Source organism: Adiantum capillus-veneris, chromosome 12 (assembly GCF_014529385.1).
Source record: "Adiantum capillus-veneris isolate H3 chromosome 12, ASM1452938v2, whole genome shotgun sequence".
NCBI lineage: Eukaryota > Viridiplantae > Streptophyta > Polypodiopsida > Polypodiales > Pteridaceae > Adiantum > Adiantum capillus-veneris.
The window spans coordinates 146,087,700-146,102,099 of NC_140942.1; the positions used below are offsets into that span (position 1 = coordinate 146,087,700).

The following is a 14,400-nucleotide window of genomic DNA, read 5'->3' on the forward strand; positions in this document are numbered from 1 at the left end:
TCAGATGAGTTAGCTTCATATATTGTATAGGAATGACCCCTTGGTAGGAGCGAACGAGACCTGCAAGAGGCGGGTCGCGTAAGCTCGTAACACTCTATGAGACAATACCATGGAATGATGAGAGTTCGGATTTTGATTTTATTTATTCATGGAAAATGTTTTGCGTTCTCTCATACTCTCTCTCTCTCTTTCTCGTGCAGGGCTCTGGAAAAGATAGGTTCGCTTTATCCAAAGCTTGTTCAAAATGAAAAATGATCAGTTCAATTTGAGCAAGAAGGTTTCCAAACAGGTTCAAATTATGGAATTTTTTAGTTATAATATGAGATTTTTAGTGTGATTATCCCTCTCAAATTTAGAGTTAGTCTACTAACATGCGTGTGAAAAGGTTCCAAAGCCGGGTCCACAAAAAATGTTTCCCGAGCCCTGCTCTCGTGTACATTTGAACAACCACGTGGACTATCTCTGACCTTGGCGTACGAGTGAATGTTGTAGTTTGATCACTGCGGGAGAAGGAGGTTCTGCTGTCGAAGGTCGATATGAGCACGTATTTTGTAAAGCATGGGCGACAGTATCAACAACAGCATTACTTCTCGTACTGCCCCAGGCTCCGAAACAGGCCCATGATTGCTATGCAGGCTTCCGGGTTCGTGCATTCATATTGAGAGAGAGAGAGAGAGAGAGAGAGAGAGAGAGAGAGAGAGAGGCCTACATTATGGTTCAATCGTAAATGACAGACATTTTTCTTTGTTTAGAAACGAAAGGGCTTAGCAGGTGTCCTGAAAGGTTTTTTTTTTTTTTGTAAGCCAAACTCTACTTGTGATGGAAGTAGAGTTCTGAATTATTCCATTGATGATGAAGTGGCTGGTACCTTGTCAATAACCACAAAGACCCAGTGGAACAATTGTTGCCCTTTGCCAGTCTCACGATGTTCAAGGAGGTTCATGCCCAGTGTGGTGCACCTTAACCTTACAGTTTCAATTGTAGCAAGCCTTGGGGAACCTTTCTTTTGGAGTAGTCATCATGTGTTGCATTTGCAAGCTTAGGGACACAAGAGCAGTTTTACCATTATAAATTTATATAAACTTCATCTGGTTGGAGGTTGAGTTTCCGCAAAAATACCATTTGCTGTGCGGTCCTAATAATGATCACACTTTTATTATTTTTCAGCCCTATGAAGTGCATATTTATTGGTGCTTAGGATCTGAACTAGAACGAAGAGTATTTTACGTGCTTTTGCAGATTTCTTCTTTCTCTTCTTGTTCATCCTGTGTCACGTGGGAGAATTCTTTGCTAACTTATTTATTGTTCTGCAGCAGATTTTTTGGACATGGTCAGATATATCTGAGAGGAAGTGTAAAGATTTTTTCTAGATGTAGTAAGCGTTTAGGTGAAAAATATGGAGATCACCTTATTTGTAAGGACTACAGAAGTCCTCGCTGGGCATCATGCCGACCACTGTTTTGTTTATCTAAGGTATTTTCAAATTCCATTTATACTAAGCACCAATTTTTGTGCCCATCATTTTTGTCGCAGATGTATGCATGTATGAGTTTTTTGGCTTTGTTGGAGATAGCTGAAAGTTAAATGGTCAATTGGAGAATTGCTCATAGTGGATGTTTGCCAAATAGCAGATGAGTGACAACATGAAGGTGGATGACAAAGCCTTTTTGGAGACTCCTGATTTTCCTGAAGCCCTGCAATGTAAGACCTGCAAAGTCTGCTGTTAAGGATAGAGAGTCTGGAATCACATTCTTTGCTTAACTTTTTTTGTTCTGATAAATTTCCATAGATCTGTATTGGACCTATGTGGCATCATGCCTTATAGAGAGGGCTTGGCGTTTTGCATTACCTGCTTTGGTTGCCATGATCTCTGACAGCCTTTCACCTGTAGCTCTTAACAGTTTCGTAAGTCAGGTAGCATGACATGTCCTGAGTCCATTCCCAGTTTTTTTTGGTCAGGTTTCTAGTGTTTGTCATGATTTTGGGATTTTGTGTTTTGCAGCTATTTGTGTTTGTAGGAGGTCCTTTGGTAGGCACTTTGATGGACTCAGTGCCTAGAGTTTTTGCTTTCACACTTTTGAGCTTTATGCAGGTAGACTTTCAGTTTCTCATATTATCTTGATTTTGGAGGCAAGAGAGAGTGGTGGGCTTAAGTCACTTAATTCTATAATGGGTACTTGTTTCATCCTAGACAGTGTCTATACTTGTTTCGGCAGCTATGGTAATGTATGCTATAAGCAATGGAAGCATTCTTGGCTCTTCAACTCTTCTATTGGTAAAGCAGCCATGGTTTTTAGTTCTTGTGTGCGCAAGTGCTGTTGACCGTATCACAGGGTTAGCAACAGGGGTGGCCTTTGAGCGTGATTGGGTAGTTCTGGTAAGACTTGAGTTTTCATCTAGGTTTAGTCTCAGCTTGTGATTGTGATAAGTTGATTGGTCCATGATGGTATTGTGTCTCTTTTTTGATTAAAGCTTGCAGGGCGGACACGCACCATAGCTCTAGCCAAGGCAAATGCCATGCTTCGGCGGGTTGATTTGATTTGTGAAGTGAGATCTTGAAACCTTGTTTTTAGGGAAAGGCTCTTTATTTTATGTACTGGTCTTCTTCTGAACCGCTCAGACATGTAGTTTTTCTTTACAGATTGTTGGGCCTTTTTTATTTGGGTTGGCATTATCCAAGTATAGCCCAGCTAAATGCGTGCTATCATCATGTGCAATTGCTGTTGTGTCGCTTCCACTATTGGTAAGCTTGTCAAGGCAAATATCAAGTATTGTGCTCTTGTGTCAAGGAAAACTTCAAGCATTGTGTACTCGTGTCTCACAGAATTAGTTTTTTTGTCAGATTCTTTTGGTCCAGCACACATACAACCTTTCAAGCGGGGTGCTTGATAGGCCAGATGCGCTGTTGGAGGAGCATAAGCTTAGTGTTTCACTAGGTTCGATTCTTTATCATTTCGCTAAAATTTACTTGGGACTTTCAGCAGAATTTTGAGTTGAACTTATATTTTTTTGTACATGCGTGTATTTTCTACAGGTTTAGAGGTATTCACGCAAGGCTGGATACTTTATTTAGTACAGCCTATACTACCCGCCAGTATTGCATATGTCCTCCTATCTTTTAATACAGTTCTTGCACCGAGCAGCCTCATGACTACTTTCCTTACACAGCGGGGTAATTCAGTTCTTATCTGACTTCCAGTTGAATGCCAGAATAAGCAAACATGATAATACTTCTTGTTTTCCTGCAGGGTTGAATCCCGCTGTGATTGGTTCATATAGGGGTCTCTGTGCTGTGATGGGTTTCCTAGCTACTTACCTGGCTTCGGTTCTTATTGGAAAATACGGAACCATCAAGGTTGCTTTAAAGCAACTGTTCTTTTGTGTTAAATGTTCAAGGACATATTTGACTATTAGTTATTAATGGGATTTCTGCTTTGTGCTCATCAGGCTGGAGCTATATCTCTAACATATCAAGCCTTCTTACTGTGTCTGGCGGTGGTGCTCTATTTACTTGGCCCAGTGGAAAAGCAAACAACACTCTTCCTTTTCTTGTTGTTGGTGGTAAGTCTGATTTGCATATTCATAAACGATGGATACCCCATCCATATGCTATTGAAAGTCCATTTAAGCAGGAATTAAACACATAACAGTTTATTGTGATTGAAAGACTGTCAGTTACATATTTAATGTGAGGCATTTTAATCATATCTGGTGGTGAGATAACTTGCAGAACCTGGAGAAAAATAACTTTGCGCTTGGAGGTCTATTTGGTCATCATATCACCGCCTGTGCTATCTCCTTTGTTTTTAAGGCAACGAATGGCAGCTCAATATGTGTATAGAATACTCTCTTATGTTATTTTCGGGATTCGATCTCTCCGTGTGTCATTTGGCTTAAATGATTCAACTGCTGTAGATTTATATATAAAAAAAATTAAAAATTAAAATATATACATGTACACATATACATACATATATATATATATATATATATACATTACACATACATATATACATATACATATATACATGTACACATACATATATGTATAGCAAACAACATATAGAAGCTTGAACACGATGAACAGTTAGCGCAGAGACAGTATGAGAGTTACACAAAGAAGCAGTATATTGATACTCAGGAAATTACAAAAGACTCATGTGTGGTAAAGGACGCCCCGTAGAGGTTGCAAGGCCTCGCTTATATAGGCGAATGAGCACTTGCGTGAAGGATACAACAACATCTAGTAGTGTGATTGAGACGTAAAGGAGTGAGTGCGCGAAAAAGTAGAAAGATTTTACTCGTTTGCTGGTCTGAGTGCCTATGTCACTTTTTATTCCTTTGTGTGGTGTCATGCTGGATGTCATCTTTAAGTACTTTTTCATCCCCTTTGACTCTTGACAAAAAGGTCGGCAATATTATTTTTGATTCTTGGGACATATTTATAAGTGATGTCGAAATGACTCAACTTATAATCCCAGCGATAGATCCTGACATTGCTTACTTTTTCTGCATTTTTCTCTTTAAGAAATTTATCGATTTAAGTCACTTCTGAGGATGAAAGCATGGTCGATGAGAAACAACCGAAAAGCTAGGACAATATTCACATCAACAAGTAGTTCCTTCTGTATAGAGTGATACCTTGTTTCTGTATCACTAAATCTGTCCGATGTCCACCGGCAAATGATAGGCTCTTCATTTTCGATTTCACAAATTATCCCTCCCCAAGCTTCTTCGGAGGCATCTGATCAAACAACCAGAGGTTTATCTGTAGAGATCTTTAGTGGGGGCAAATTCAAACAAACTTGCTTGATTGTTTGGACTACAATGCCTGTCATGCCAGAAAAAATTCCTGATTTTATCCAACTCTTTAAAAATTAATAAATCTTTCGCAAGTTGAGTGTATTGAAGGGCAAACCACTATAAGCATTCCACAAAAGATTGTAATTCTTTTCGAGTGGAAATTGATCAGGAAATTGATTAATCTTCTGCAATACATGCTCCTGTATCTTAATTTGGCCTGCAAAAATTTCTACTCCTAAAATGGACACTTTTGCTTGGCAGATTTCCAGTTTCTTCAGGTTAAGCACCAATCTTGTATTTTTTAATTTAGTAATGAAATCTGTCAAATGTTCGACATGACTTTTAACATGTTTTGAGTAGATCAATATGTCATCAGTATAAAGTACCACAGATTTCCTGCAGTCTGTAAAGATGCGTTCAATCCTTTCCTCACATAGAGAAGGTGCTTGCTTCAGTCCCATTGGCAAGACATTCCATTGGAACATCCCTTGGGGAACTACAAAGCTTGTCTTTGTCCTATCTTCTGGTCGAATCTTAAACTGCCAGAAACCACTTTTTAAATCAAACTTAGAAAACACTTGGCGATCCTTGATTCTGCGCAACAAATTGTCTTTCAGAGGCAAGAGGAACCTTTTGTGTTCCAGCCAATCATTGATAGGTTTGTAATTGATGACTAGTCTCTTTTTACCTCTTTTCTGCTCTGAATGATTGTTGACATAAAAAGCTTGGCATACATACTGATTGTTTGATGGTGAGATCAATCCATTTTGTAGCATTTGATCTATTTCTGTTTTGCATAAATGTGAATCTTTTAAAGACATGCCAGGATGAGTGGCTTTCAAGCCTTTCGGTTCTGGTTCTCCTGGTAGTGAAATGCAGTATTCTTCACGATCCCAGAAAGCCTGTGGATTGTCACTGGTATGCTTAGTTAATTGGTCTTCACATTTCTGCAACTCTGGACTCCATTTCTTTTTCTCTTGCTCAAACCAGCTAAGGTACTGAAGGTCTTTGGTTGGATTGGGTAACTTTAGCATAACTCTCCCCACAAGAAAAGATCCGCGGTGTTTGGTTGGAATAGTATAGGGAAGAGAGTGCAAAGTAAAGGAGATAGCACCTGTTGGTTGAATAGCTTAAGGAGTGATCTTGGAAATTATATCAGTCCCAATAGACAGGTCAGTATTAGGATGTGGATGTAGGTATAAGGTAACTTGAGCTTTGAGGTTGGCCAGGGCTATTATGCAATGGACAATCTGATTGATTTGTCCCCTAGAATTATTAGCATATGAAACTGGGATGTCATGTTGTAGCTTTTGTCGGAGATGTGAAGGCACCAATTCCTGATTGAGGTAAGACAAAGCTGAACCTGTATCCCAAAGAGCATCTACCCGAAAGGAGGGATAGTTGGGCAATTTAATCCAAATCTCTGAAAAATAAGAGATATTTTCTTTTTCATTGAAAGGGATTACCTGACAAGTATTCACTTGCCGCTCTTACTGCCATTCTGATACTGGTTCATTAGCAATATCATTCATAGCTGCTTTATCAATCAGATATTGAAGTTCTTCATGACATTGGTCCACTTAAGCTTCAATAGCGGCTAATTGTGACCGAGTATTGAGCACTTGTTTGTGCAGTTGCTCAATTCTATTGTTTACTTGATCCAATGTTGAGAACAGAGCTTGGATTGCTTTTGCTAGGTGTTACTCAGCACAATATCTGTCCTGCTTTCCTGTTGCTGACTTACTTGGTTGTTGAGAAGTCATAGGAGTCTGAAATGGTATAGATTCAGGTTGTCGACCAGCAGGAGTTATAGGTGTTGTTGAATTCTGTCCAAGTCCAGGATGGACCATTCTTCTGCATTCCTCTGTTTTGGCTAAAGCTTCAGCATGTTCTATCATGTTGCTAAACAGTGGAAGTGGTTTATAATCTTTCTGTTCGTTTTTAGACAGATTTAATGTAGAGGGTCTTCGTTTTCTCATCCAAGAGGGTTCTGAATCTTCTGTATCTGTACTAGGAGTTTGAGAAGAAAAGGAAGATTCAGATTGTACCTTTGCTTTCTTTGGAAATGCATATGGTTTTTTGACCATATTAAACATCACAGAAGAGTTGTCGTCAGAGAAGGCTGAAGCTACTTCAGTGACTGATTCAGTGGTCGTAGAGTCAGAAGTTTCTTCTTCCTCTGAATCATAGTCTAGGTATTCATCGATAGAAATATCATGCTTCTGAAACCTGTTACAATAGACAACTTCATACTCATATTTTTCTTTGAGTAGAGCATTTCCAAACCTTTTTATACGCTTAGGGCATTCTGGAGCAATATGCCCTTCCTTCACGCAGATGTAGCACCGAACCGTCTTTCTTTCTTGTTTATACAGCTTCCTAATCCTACAGGCTACTTTGTATTTCTTTCCGAATCTGTTTCTGCGGTTCTTTATTTTGCAGGGGCATTTCTTTTCAGCCGCAGCACATCCAAAGTCTTTGACCTTTGTTTTCTTGTTGCAGAAACTTGAATTAAATCCTTTTACCTGCTTAAATTCTTTCTTCATTTTAAGTCGAGCACATTCAAGATCTGTGACTTCATCAATAAAAGAATTTATGTGTGCCAATGTGATTTGGTCGTCAAGCTGTAAACCAGAAGCCTTGATATGTTCTTTGACCAAATTTGAAAATGAGGGAGGAAAAGAGTTTACATAATATTGTTCATACTCTGCTTTAAAGTAACCTCCAGGGAATTGATACATCACGTGGATCATATGTTGTTGATAAGCTTTGATCTTTGTAAGAGCACACAGCTTACCACGAAAAACAGCTTCCCTCTATACCTATCCTTTATCTTTTGCTGTGATCCTAAGAATTGCATTACTATTGCAGCAAAAAACAGAGTAATAACATTATCAAAGTTTTCAGGAATTCCTCGTTGCAGAATGAATACTTTTCTTTCTTCATTTAGGTCATCCCACCAATATCTCAGAATTCCTTGGAATCCTGCTGTTAGCATTGTGATAGCTTGGCGTTGGGTCAGATCCTTGTATTGCACTTCATAGTGTGCAGAGTTATAGATGAACTCGAACACTTTCCATACCTGCTTTTGATTTAGTCCATCTATGTCGATTATGGTCATATCTCCAATCTTGGAGACTCCTTTGAGTGATGAAGATGCCGAAGTAGAGATAGAAGGTTCTTCTTCCTTGGCTTTATATGTTTTCATTTTAACAGGGTTTAATCTTCTGACTTCTGCTTCTTCGTCAATCACTTCCGGTTCTGATTCTGAGGTAGAATTAGGTTCCGGAAAAGCATTAGCTAGATTGAAGTGTAGCTCATCAACTAATTGTTCCTCATATGGCATACAATGATCATCCATAAATCCTTGTCACAAATAATCATAAGGTTTATGTAACTGGCATAGCATTTCATCATGCTCATACCTGTCATGTAGTTCGGAAATGATTTGTACCTGACTCCCCCACCGCCAATCCAGCCAAAGACCTTTAGTACCTTAGCTGGTTTGAGAAAGAGAAAAAGAAATGGAGTCGAGAGTTGCAGAAATGTGAAGACCAATTAACTAAGTATATCAGTGACAATCCACTTGCTTTCTGAGATCGTGAAGAATATTGAGTTTCACTACCAGGAGAACCAGAACCCAAAGGCTTGAAAGCCACTCATCCTGGCATGTCTTAGAAGATTCTCATATACGCAAAACAGAAATAGATCAAATGCTACAGGATGGATTGATCTCACCATCAAATAATCAGTATGCCTGCCAAGCTTTTTATGTCAACAATCATTCAGATAAGAAAAGAGGTGAAAAGAGGCTTGCCATCAATTACAAACCTATCAATGATTGGCTGGAACACAAAAGGTTTTCCTTGCCTCTGAAAGACGATTTGTTGCGCAGAATCAAGGATTGCCAAGTGTTTTCTAAGTTTGATTTAAAAAGTGGTTTCTGGCAGTTTAAGATTCGACCAGAAGATAGGGCAAAGACAAGCTTTGTAGTTCCCCAAGGGATGTTCCAATGGAATGTCTTGCTAATGGGACTGAAGCCAGCACCTTCTCTATGTCAGGAAAGGATTGAACGCATCTTTGCAGACTGTAGGAAATTTGTGTTGCTTTATATTGATGACATATTGATCTACTCAAAAGATGTTAAAAGTCATGTCCATCATTTGACAGATTTCATTGCTAAATTAAAAAATACAGGATTGGTGCTTAGCCTAAAGAAAATGGAAATCTGCCAAGCAAAAGTGTCCTTTTTAGGAGTAGAAATTTTTGCAGGCCAAATTAAGATGCAGGAGCATGTATTGCAGAAGATTAATCAATTTCCTGATCAATTGTCCACTGGAAAAGAATTACAATCTTTTGTGGGATGCTTATAGTGGATTGCTCCTCAATACCCTCAACTTGCGAAAGATTTATTAATTTTTAAAGAGTTGGATAGAAGCAGAAATTTTCTTGTATGACAGGCTAACTTTTGTAGTCCAAACAATCAAGCAAGTTTGTTTAAATGTGTCCCCACTAAAGATCTCTACAGATAAACCTCTGGTTGTTTATTCAGATGCCTGCGAAGAAGTTTGGGGAGGGATACTTTGTGAAATCGAAAATGAAGAGCCTATCATTTGCCGATGGGCATCGGGAAGATTTAGTGATACAGAAACAAGGTATTACTCTATACAGAAGGAACTACTTGCTGGTGTGAATACTGTCTTAGCTTTTCGACTGTTTCTTATCGGCCATGCTTTCATCTTCACAAGTGACTTAAAGCACTTCGATAAATTTCTTAAAGAGAAAAATGCAAGAAAAGTAGGCAATGCCAGGATCTATCGCTCGAATTATAAGTTCAGTCATTTCGGCATCACTTATGAATATGTCCCAGGAATCAAATATAATATTGCCGACCTTTTGTCAAGAGTCAAAGGGGATGAAAAAGTACTTAAAGATGACATCCAACATGACACCAAACAAAGGAATATAAAGTGACATAAGCACTGAGACTAGCAAAACGAATAAAATCTTTTTACTTTTTCGCATACTTACTCCTTTATATCTCAATCACACTTTGAGACGCACTTACTAGATGCTGTTGTATCCTTCACGCAAGCTTAATCGCCTATATAAGCGAGGCCTTGCAACCTCTCCGGGGCGTCCTTTACCACACCTGAGTCTTTTGTAATTTCCTGAGTATGAATATACTGCTTCTTTGTGTAACTCTCATACTGTCTCTGCGCTAACTGTTCATCGTGTTCAAGCTTCTGTATGCTGTCTGCTTCGTTTTGTGCTTCGGCTTATATTGGTATCAGAGCCTAAACTTGTTATTGTTGTTGATTAACCGTGAGATAAACCGAGAGAAATCCTGAGTGCTCGTGAGGACTCCCTACATCTATGGTGAGAGCTGCTGCCGTCGCTTAGGCTTTGTGTTCTCTCTATACCCCACTGTGTAGTGTTTCGGCATATTCGGAGTCCATTGACATTAGAAGGGCTTTCATTCTCTAAAGGCAACAATCAATTTCAACAATGGCAATGATCGTATCTTCTTTCAAGAAGCTCCTCTCTAACAGCATGGAAGTTGAAGAGCAGAACCCCTCTGGCAAATGGAGTCAACCTAAAGTAAATACCAACCAGATCTATAAACATTAGAAGGTATTTACTCTATCTGCTCATACTTTGTTCCATGAAACCCATGGAAAATTGACTGTAAAAGACAGCGATGCTGACATGCATCTGTTCGAAGAACCTGAAGAGTTTTGAGCAAATGCTCTTAGTAAAGGACATCAGTTTGTACATATTGGTTATATAGCTATTGGTATAGTTTCTTTGTTTAAACAAGGATTAAATGTATCTTGTATTGGTGCTCTCTTAGACACCCGACATAAGAACCTCCAAGATCAAACCATTAGTATAATTCAAGGTAGTTTATCCAATGGTCCTATATACATCGAGTGTTATCCTAACTTTCCTATTAGCCTAACAGATCGATATTTTAGTGAGATAGTCTCTTTGCTAATTAAAACTAATGGCTTAGATTTGAAATATCAATCTGATCATTTACAAATAGTCTATAGAATTATAGTTAGAATTGTCAATACATGTCTTCCATCGGTCTATAATTCTGGATATCTATGTAATGGGAAATCTAATGAGAAAGGCCAGAATATAGTAATGAAGGTTGATGCAACTTCCCAAGGATCTCTACCAGAGATCGTGCAGTGGTAGGAAGTGGAATTCCCCTCTGAATGGAAATTAGATATTTCCAAAACTTTACTGAACGAAGCCCAGCAACCCATGAAGATGCCAATTGAAAGATTGGGGCTCACAAATTAGTATAAGCTGCTTGGTAAGTTTAAGTCTCGCAAAGACTTAGGACCAATTCTGCAAAGACTTCAGTATCAAGAACCTGTAAGTGCATCTGTTTCATCTAGCAGACCATCTACTCGCAGTCGACGACATGCACAAGACATGATGCTTTGTCTGCATCCTGAAACATATTAGGATACCGAAAGCCTTTACAGGTGTAAACTCTGTAATCGACTTGTCGCTTCTGATTTTATGCAGAATAGAGTAACTGTTCTAACCAAAGAAAAGGTAGCTGAAAAAGAGCTTAAATTCAGTGAACCATATATTTTACCTCCTGCTAATTCTCGTCTGCAACCTCTTGAGTTTGCCTCCAATTGGCATACTAATGCATTAAAAGAAATTGCAGAACTTCAATATGATATTCTTAGCAGGGTAGAAGCGCTGGTTAAAGCCAAACAATCTGCTACTTTATCAACCAGTCACGTGAATCGACCTGAAGTGACTCAGTTATTACCCCTGACCTACACTACCACAAGTAGTAGCTCTATTATGTCTCGCATGTTTTCGGCCTTGCAACCTCTTCCTCGACCAACCATACCAGCATTCCTCCGTCTTCGGCATCGCCATTTGCTGATGATGATCTCGTTGACGCCTTCGATCCTTTTTTCCTGTGGGGAAGTCAGACACAAATCATTTCCGAACCACATGACAGGTATGAGCATGATGAAATGCTATGCCAGTTACATAAACCTTATGATTATTTGTGGCAAGGATTTATGGATGATCACTGTATGCCATATGAGGAACAATTAGTTGATGAGCTACACTTCAATCTAGCTAATGCTTTTCCAGAACCTGATTCTACCTAACAATCAGAATCGGAAGTGATTGACGAAGAAGCAGAAGTCAGAAGATTAAACTCTGTTAAAATGGAAACATATGAAGCCAAGGAAAAAGAACCTTCTACCTCTACTTCAACATCTTCATCTCTCAAAGGAGTCTCCAAGATTGGAGATATGACCATAAGCGACATAGATGGACTAAATCAAGAGCAGGTATGGAAAGTGTTCCAGTTCATCTATAACTCTGCATACTATGAAGTGCAATACAAGGATCTGACCCAACGCAAAGCTATCACAATGCTAACAGCAGGATTCCAAGGAATTCTGAGATATTGGTGGGATGACCTAAATGAAGAAAGAAAAGTATTCATTCTGCAAGGAGGAATTCTTGAAAACTTTGATAGTGTTATTACTCTGTTTTTTGGTGCAATAGTAATGCAATTCTTAGGATCACAGCAAAAGATAAAGGATAGGTATAGAGGGAAGCTGTTTTTCGTGGTAAGCTGTGTGCTCTTACAAAGATCAAAGCTTATCAATAACATATGATCCACGTGATGTATCAATTCCCTGGAGGTTACTTTAAAGCAGAGTATGAACAATATTATGTAAACTCTTTTCCTCCCTCATTTTCAAATTTGCAAAGAACATATTAAGGCTTCTGGTTTACAGCTTGACGACCAAATCACATTGGCACACATAAATTCTTTTATTGATGAAGTCACAGATCTTGAATGTGCTCGACTTAAAATGAAGAAAGAATTTAAGCAGGTAAAAGGATTTAATTCAAGTTTTTGCAACAAGAAAACAAAGGTCAAAGACTTTGGATGTGCTGCGGTTGAAAAGAAATGCCCCTGCAAAATAAAGAACCGCAGAAACAGATTCGGAAAGAAATACAAAGTAGCCTGTAGGATTAGGAAGCTGTATAAACAAGAAAGAAAGACGGTTCGGTGCTACATCTGCGTGAAGGAAGGGCATATTGCTCCAGAATGCCCTAAGCGTATAAAAAGGTTTGGAAATGCTCTACTCAAAGAAAAATATGAGTATGAAGTTGTCTATTGTAACAGGTTTCAGAAGCATGATATTTCTATCGATGAATACCTAGACTATAATTGAGAGGAAGAAGAAACTTCTGACTCTACGACCACTGAATCAGTCACTGAAGTAGCTTCAGCCTTCTCTGACGACAACTCTTTTGTGATGTTTAATATGGTCAAAAAACCATATGCATTTCCAAAGAAAGCAAAGGTACAATCTGAATCTTCCTTTTCTTCTCAAACTCCTAGTACAGATTCAGAAGATTCAGAACCCTCTTGGATGAGAAAACGAAGACCCTCTACATTAAATCTGTCTAAAAACGAACAGAAAGATTATAAACCACTTCCACTGTTTAGCAACATGATAGAACATGCTGAAGCTTTAGCCAAAACAGAGGAATGCAGAAGAATGGTCCATCCTGGACTTAGACAGAATTCAACAACACCTATAACTCCTGCTGGTCGACAACCTGAATCTATTCCATTTCAGACTCCTATGACTTCTCAACAACCAAGTAAGTCAGCAACAGGAAAGCAGGACAGATATTGTGCTGAGTAACACCTAGCAAAAGCAATCCAAGCTCTGTTCTCAACATTGGATCAAGTAAACAATAGAATTGAGCAACTGCACAAACAAGTGCTCAATACTCGGTCACAATTAGCCGCTATTGAAGCTTAAGTGGACCAATGTCATGAAGAACTTCAATATCTGATTGATAAAGCAGCTATGAATGATATTGCTAATGAACCAGTATCAGAATGGCAGTAAGAGCGGCAAGTGAATACTTGTCAGGTAATCCCTTTCAATGAAAAAGAAAATATCTCTTATTTTTCAGAGATTTGGATTAAATTGCCCAACTATCCCTCCTTTCGGGTAGATGCTCTTTGGGATACAGGTTCAGCTTTGTTTTACCTCAATCAGGAATTGGTGCCTTCACATCTCCGACAAAAGCTACAACATGGCATCCCAGTTTCATATGCTAATAATTCTAGGGGACAAATCAATCAGATTGTCCATTGCAAAATAGCCCTGGCCAACCTCAAAGCTCAAGTTACCTTATACCTACATCCACATCCTAATACTGACCTGTCTATTGGGGCTGATATAATTTCCAAGCTCACTCCTTAAGCTATTCAACCAACAGGTGCTATCTCCTTTACTTTGCACTCTCTTTCCTATACTATTCCAACCAAACAGCGCGGATCTTTTCTTGTGAGGAGAGTTATGCTAAAGTTACCCAATCCAACCAAAGACCTTCAGTACCTTAGCTGGTTTGAGCAAGAGAAAAAGAAATGGAGTCCAGAGTTGCAGAAATGTGAAGACCAATTAACCAAACAGCGCGGATCTTTTCTTGTGGGGAGAGTTATGCTAAAGTTACCCAATCCAACCAAAGACCTTCAGTACCTTAGCTGGTTTGAGCAAGAGAAAAAGA

The 14,400-nt window shown here is 38.9% G+C and overlaps 1 protein-coding gene across 3 annotated transcripts in view; it reads left to right on the top strand.

Moving 5' to 3' along the window:
• The first annotated feature begins 458 nt into the window (after positions 1–458).
• Positions 459–14,400, top strand: part of LOC147446645 (solute carrier family 40 member 3, chloroplastic-like) — a 32,497-nt gene continuing 18,555 nt past the window's right edge. Inside the window, exons 1-12 of one of the 3 annotated variants that reach the window (XM_086525832.1) lie at positions 459–643; positions 1,314–1,473; positions 1,632–1,701; positions 1,790–1,914; positions 2,003–2,092; positions 2,192–2,377; positions 2,473–2,547; positions 2,642–2,743; positions 2,843–2,936; positions 3,035–3,172; positions 3,249–3,355; positions 3,448–3,561. In XM_086525832.1, the coding sequence (XP_086381958.1) occupies positions 537–643; positions 1,314–1,473; positions 1,632–1,701; positions 1,790–1,914; positions 2,003–2,092; positions 2,192–2,377; positions 2,473–2,547; positions 2,642–2,743; positions 2,843–2,936; positions 3,035–3,172; positions 3,249–3,355; positions 3,448–3,561 (1,368 nt within the window). In that variant the 5' untranslated portion in view covers positions 459–536. Of the gene's footprint in view, positions 644–1,313; positions 1,474–1,628; positions 1,702–1,789; positions 1,915–2,002; positions 2,093–2,191; positions 2,378–2,472; positions 2,548–2,641; positions 2,744–2,842; positions 2,937–3,034; positions 3,173–3,248; positions 3,356–3,447; positions 3,562–14,400 lie in introns of all 3 variants that reach the window. The other 2 variants (XM_086525831.1, XM_086525833.1) reach the window with 2 other exon arrangements.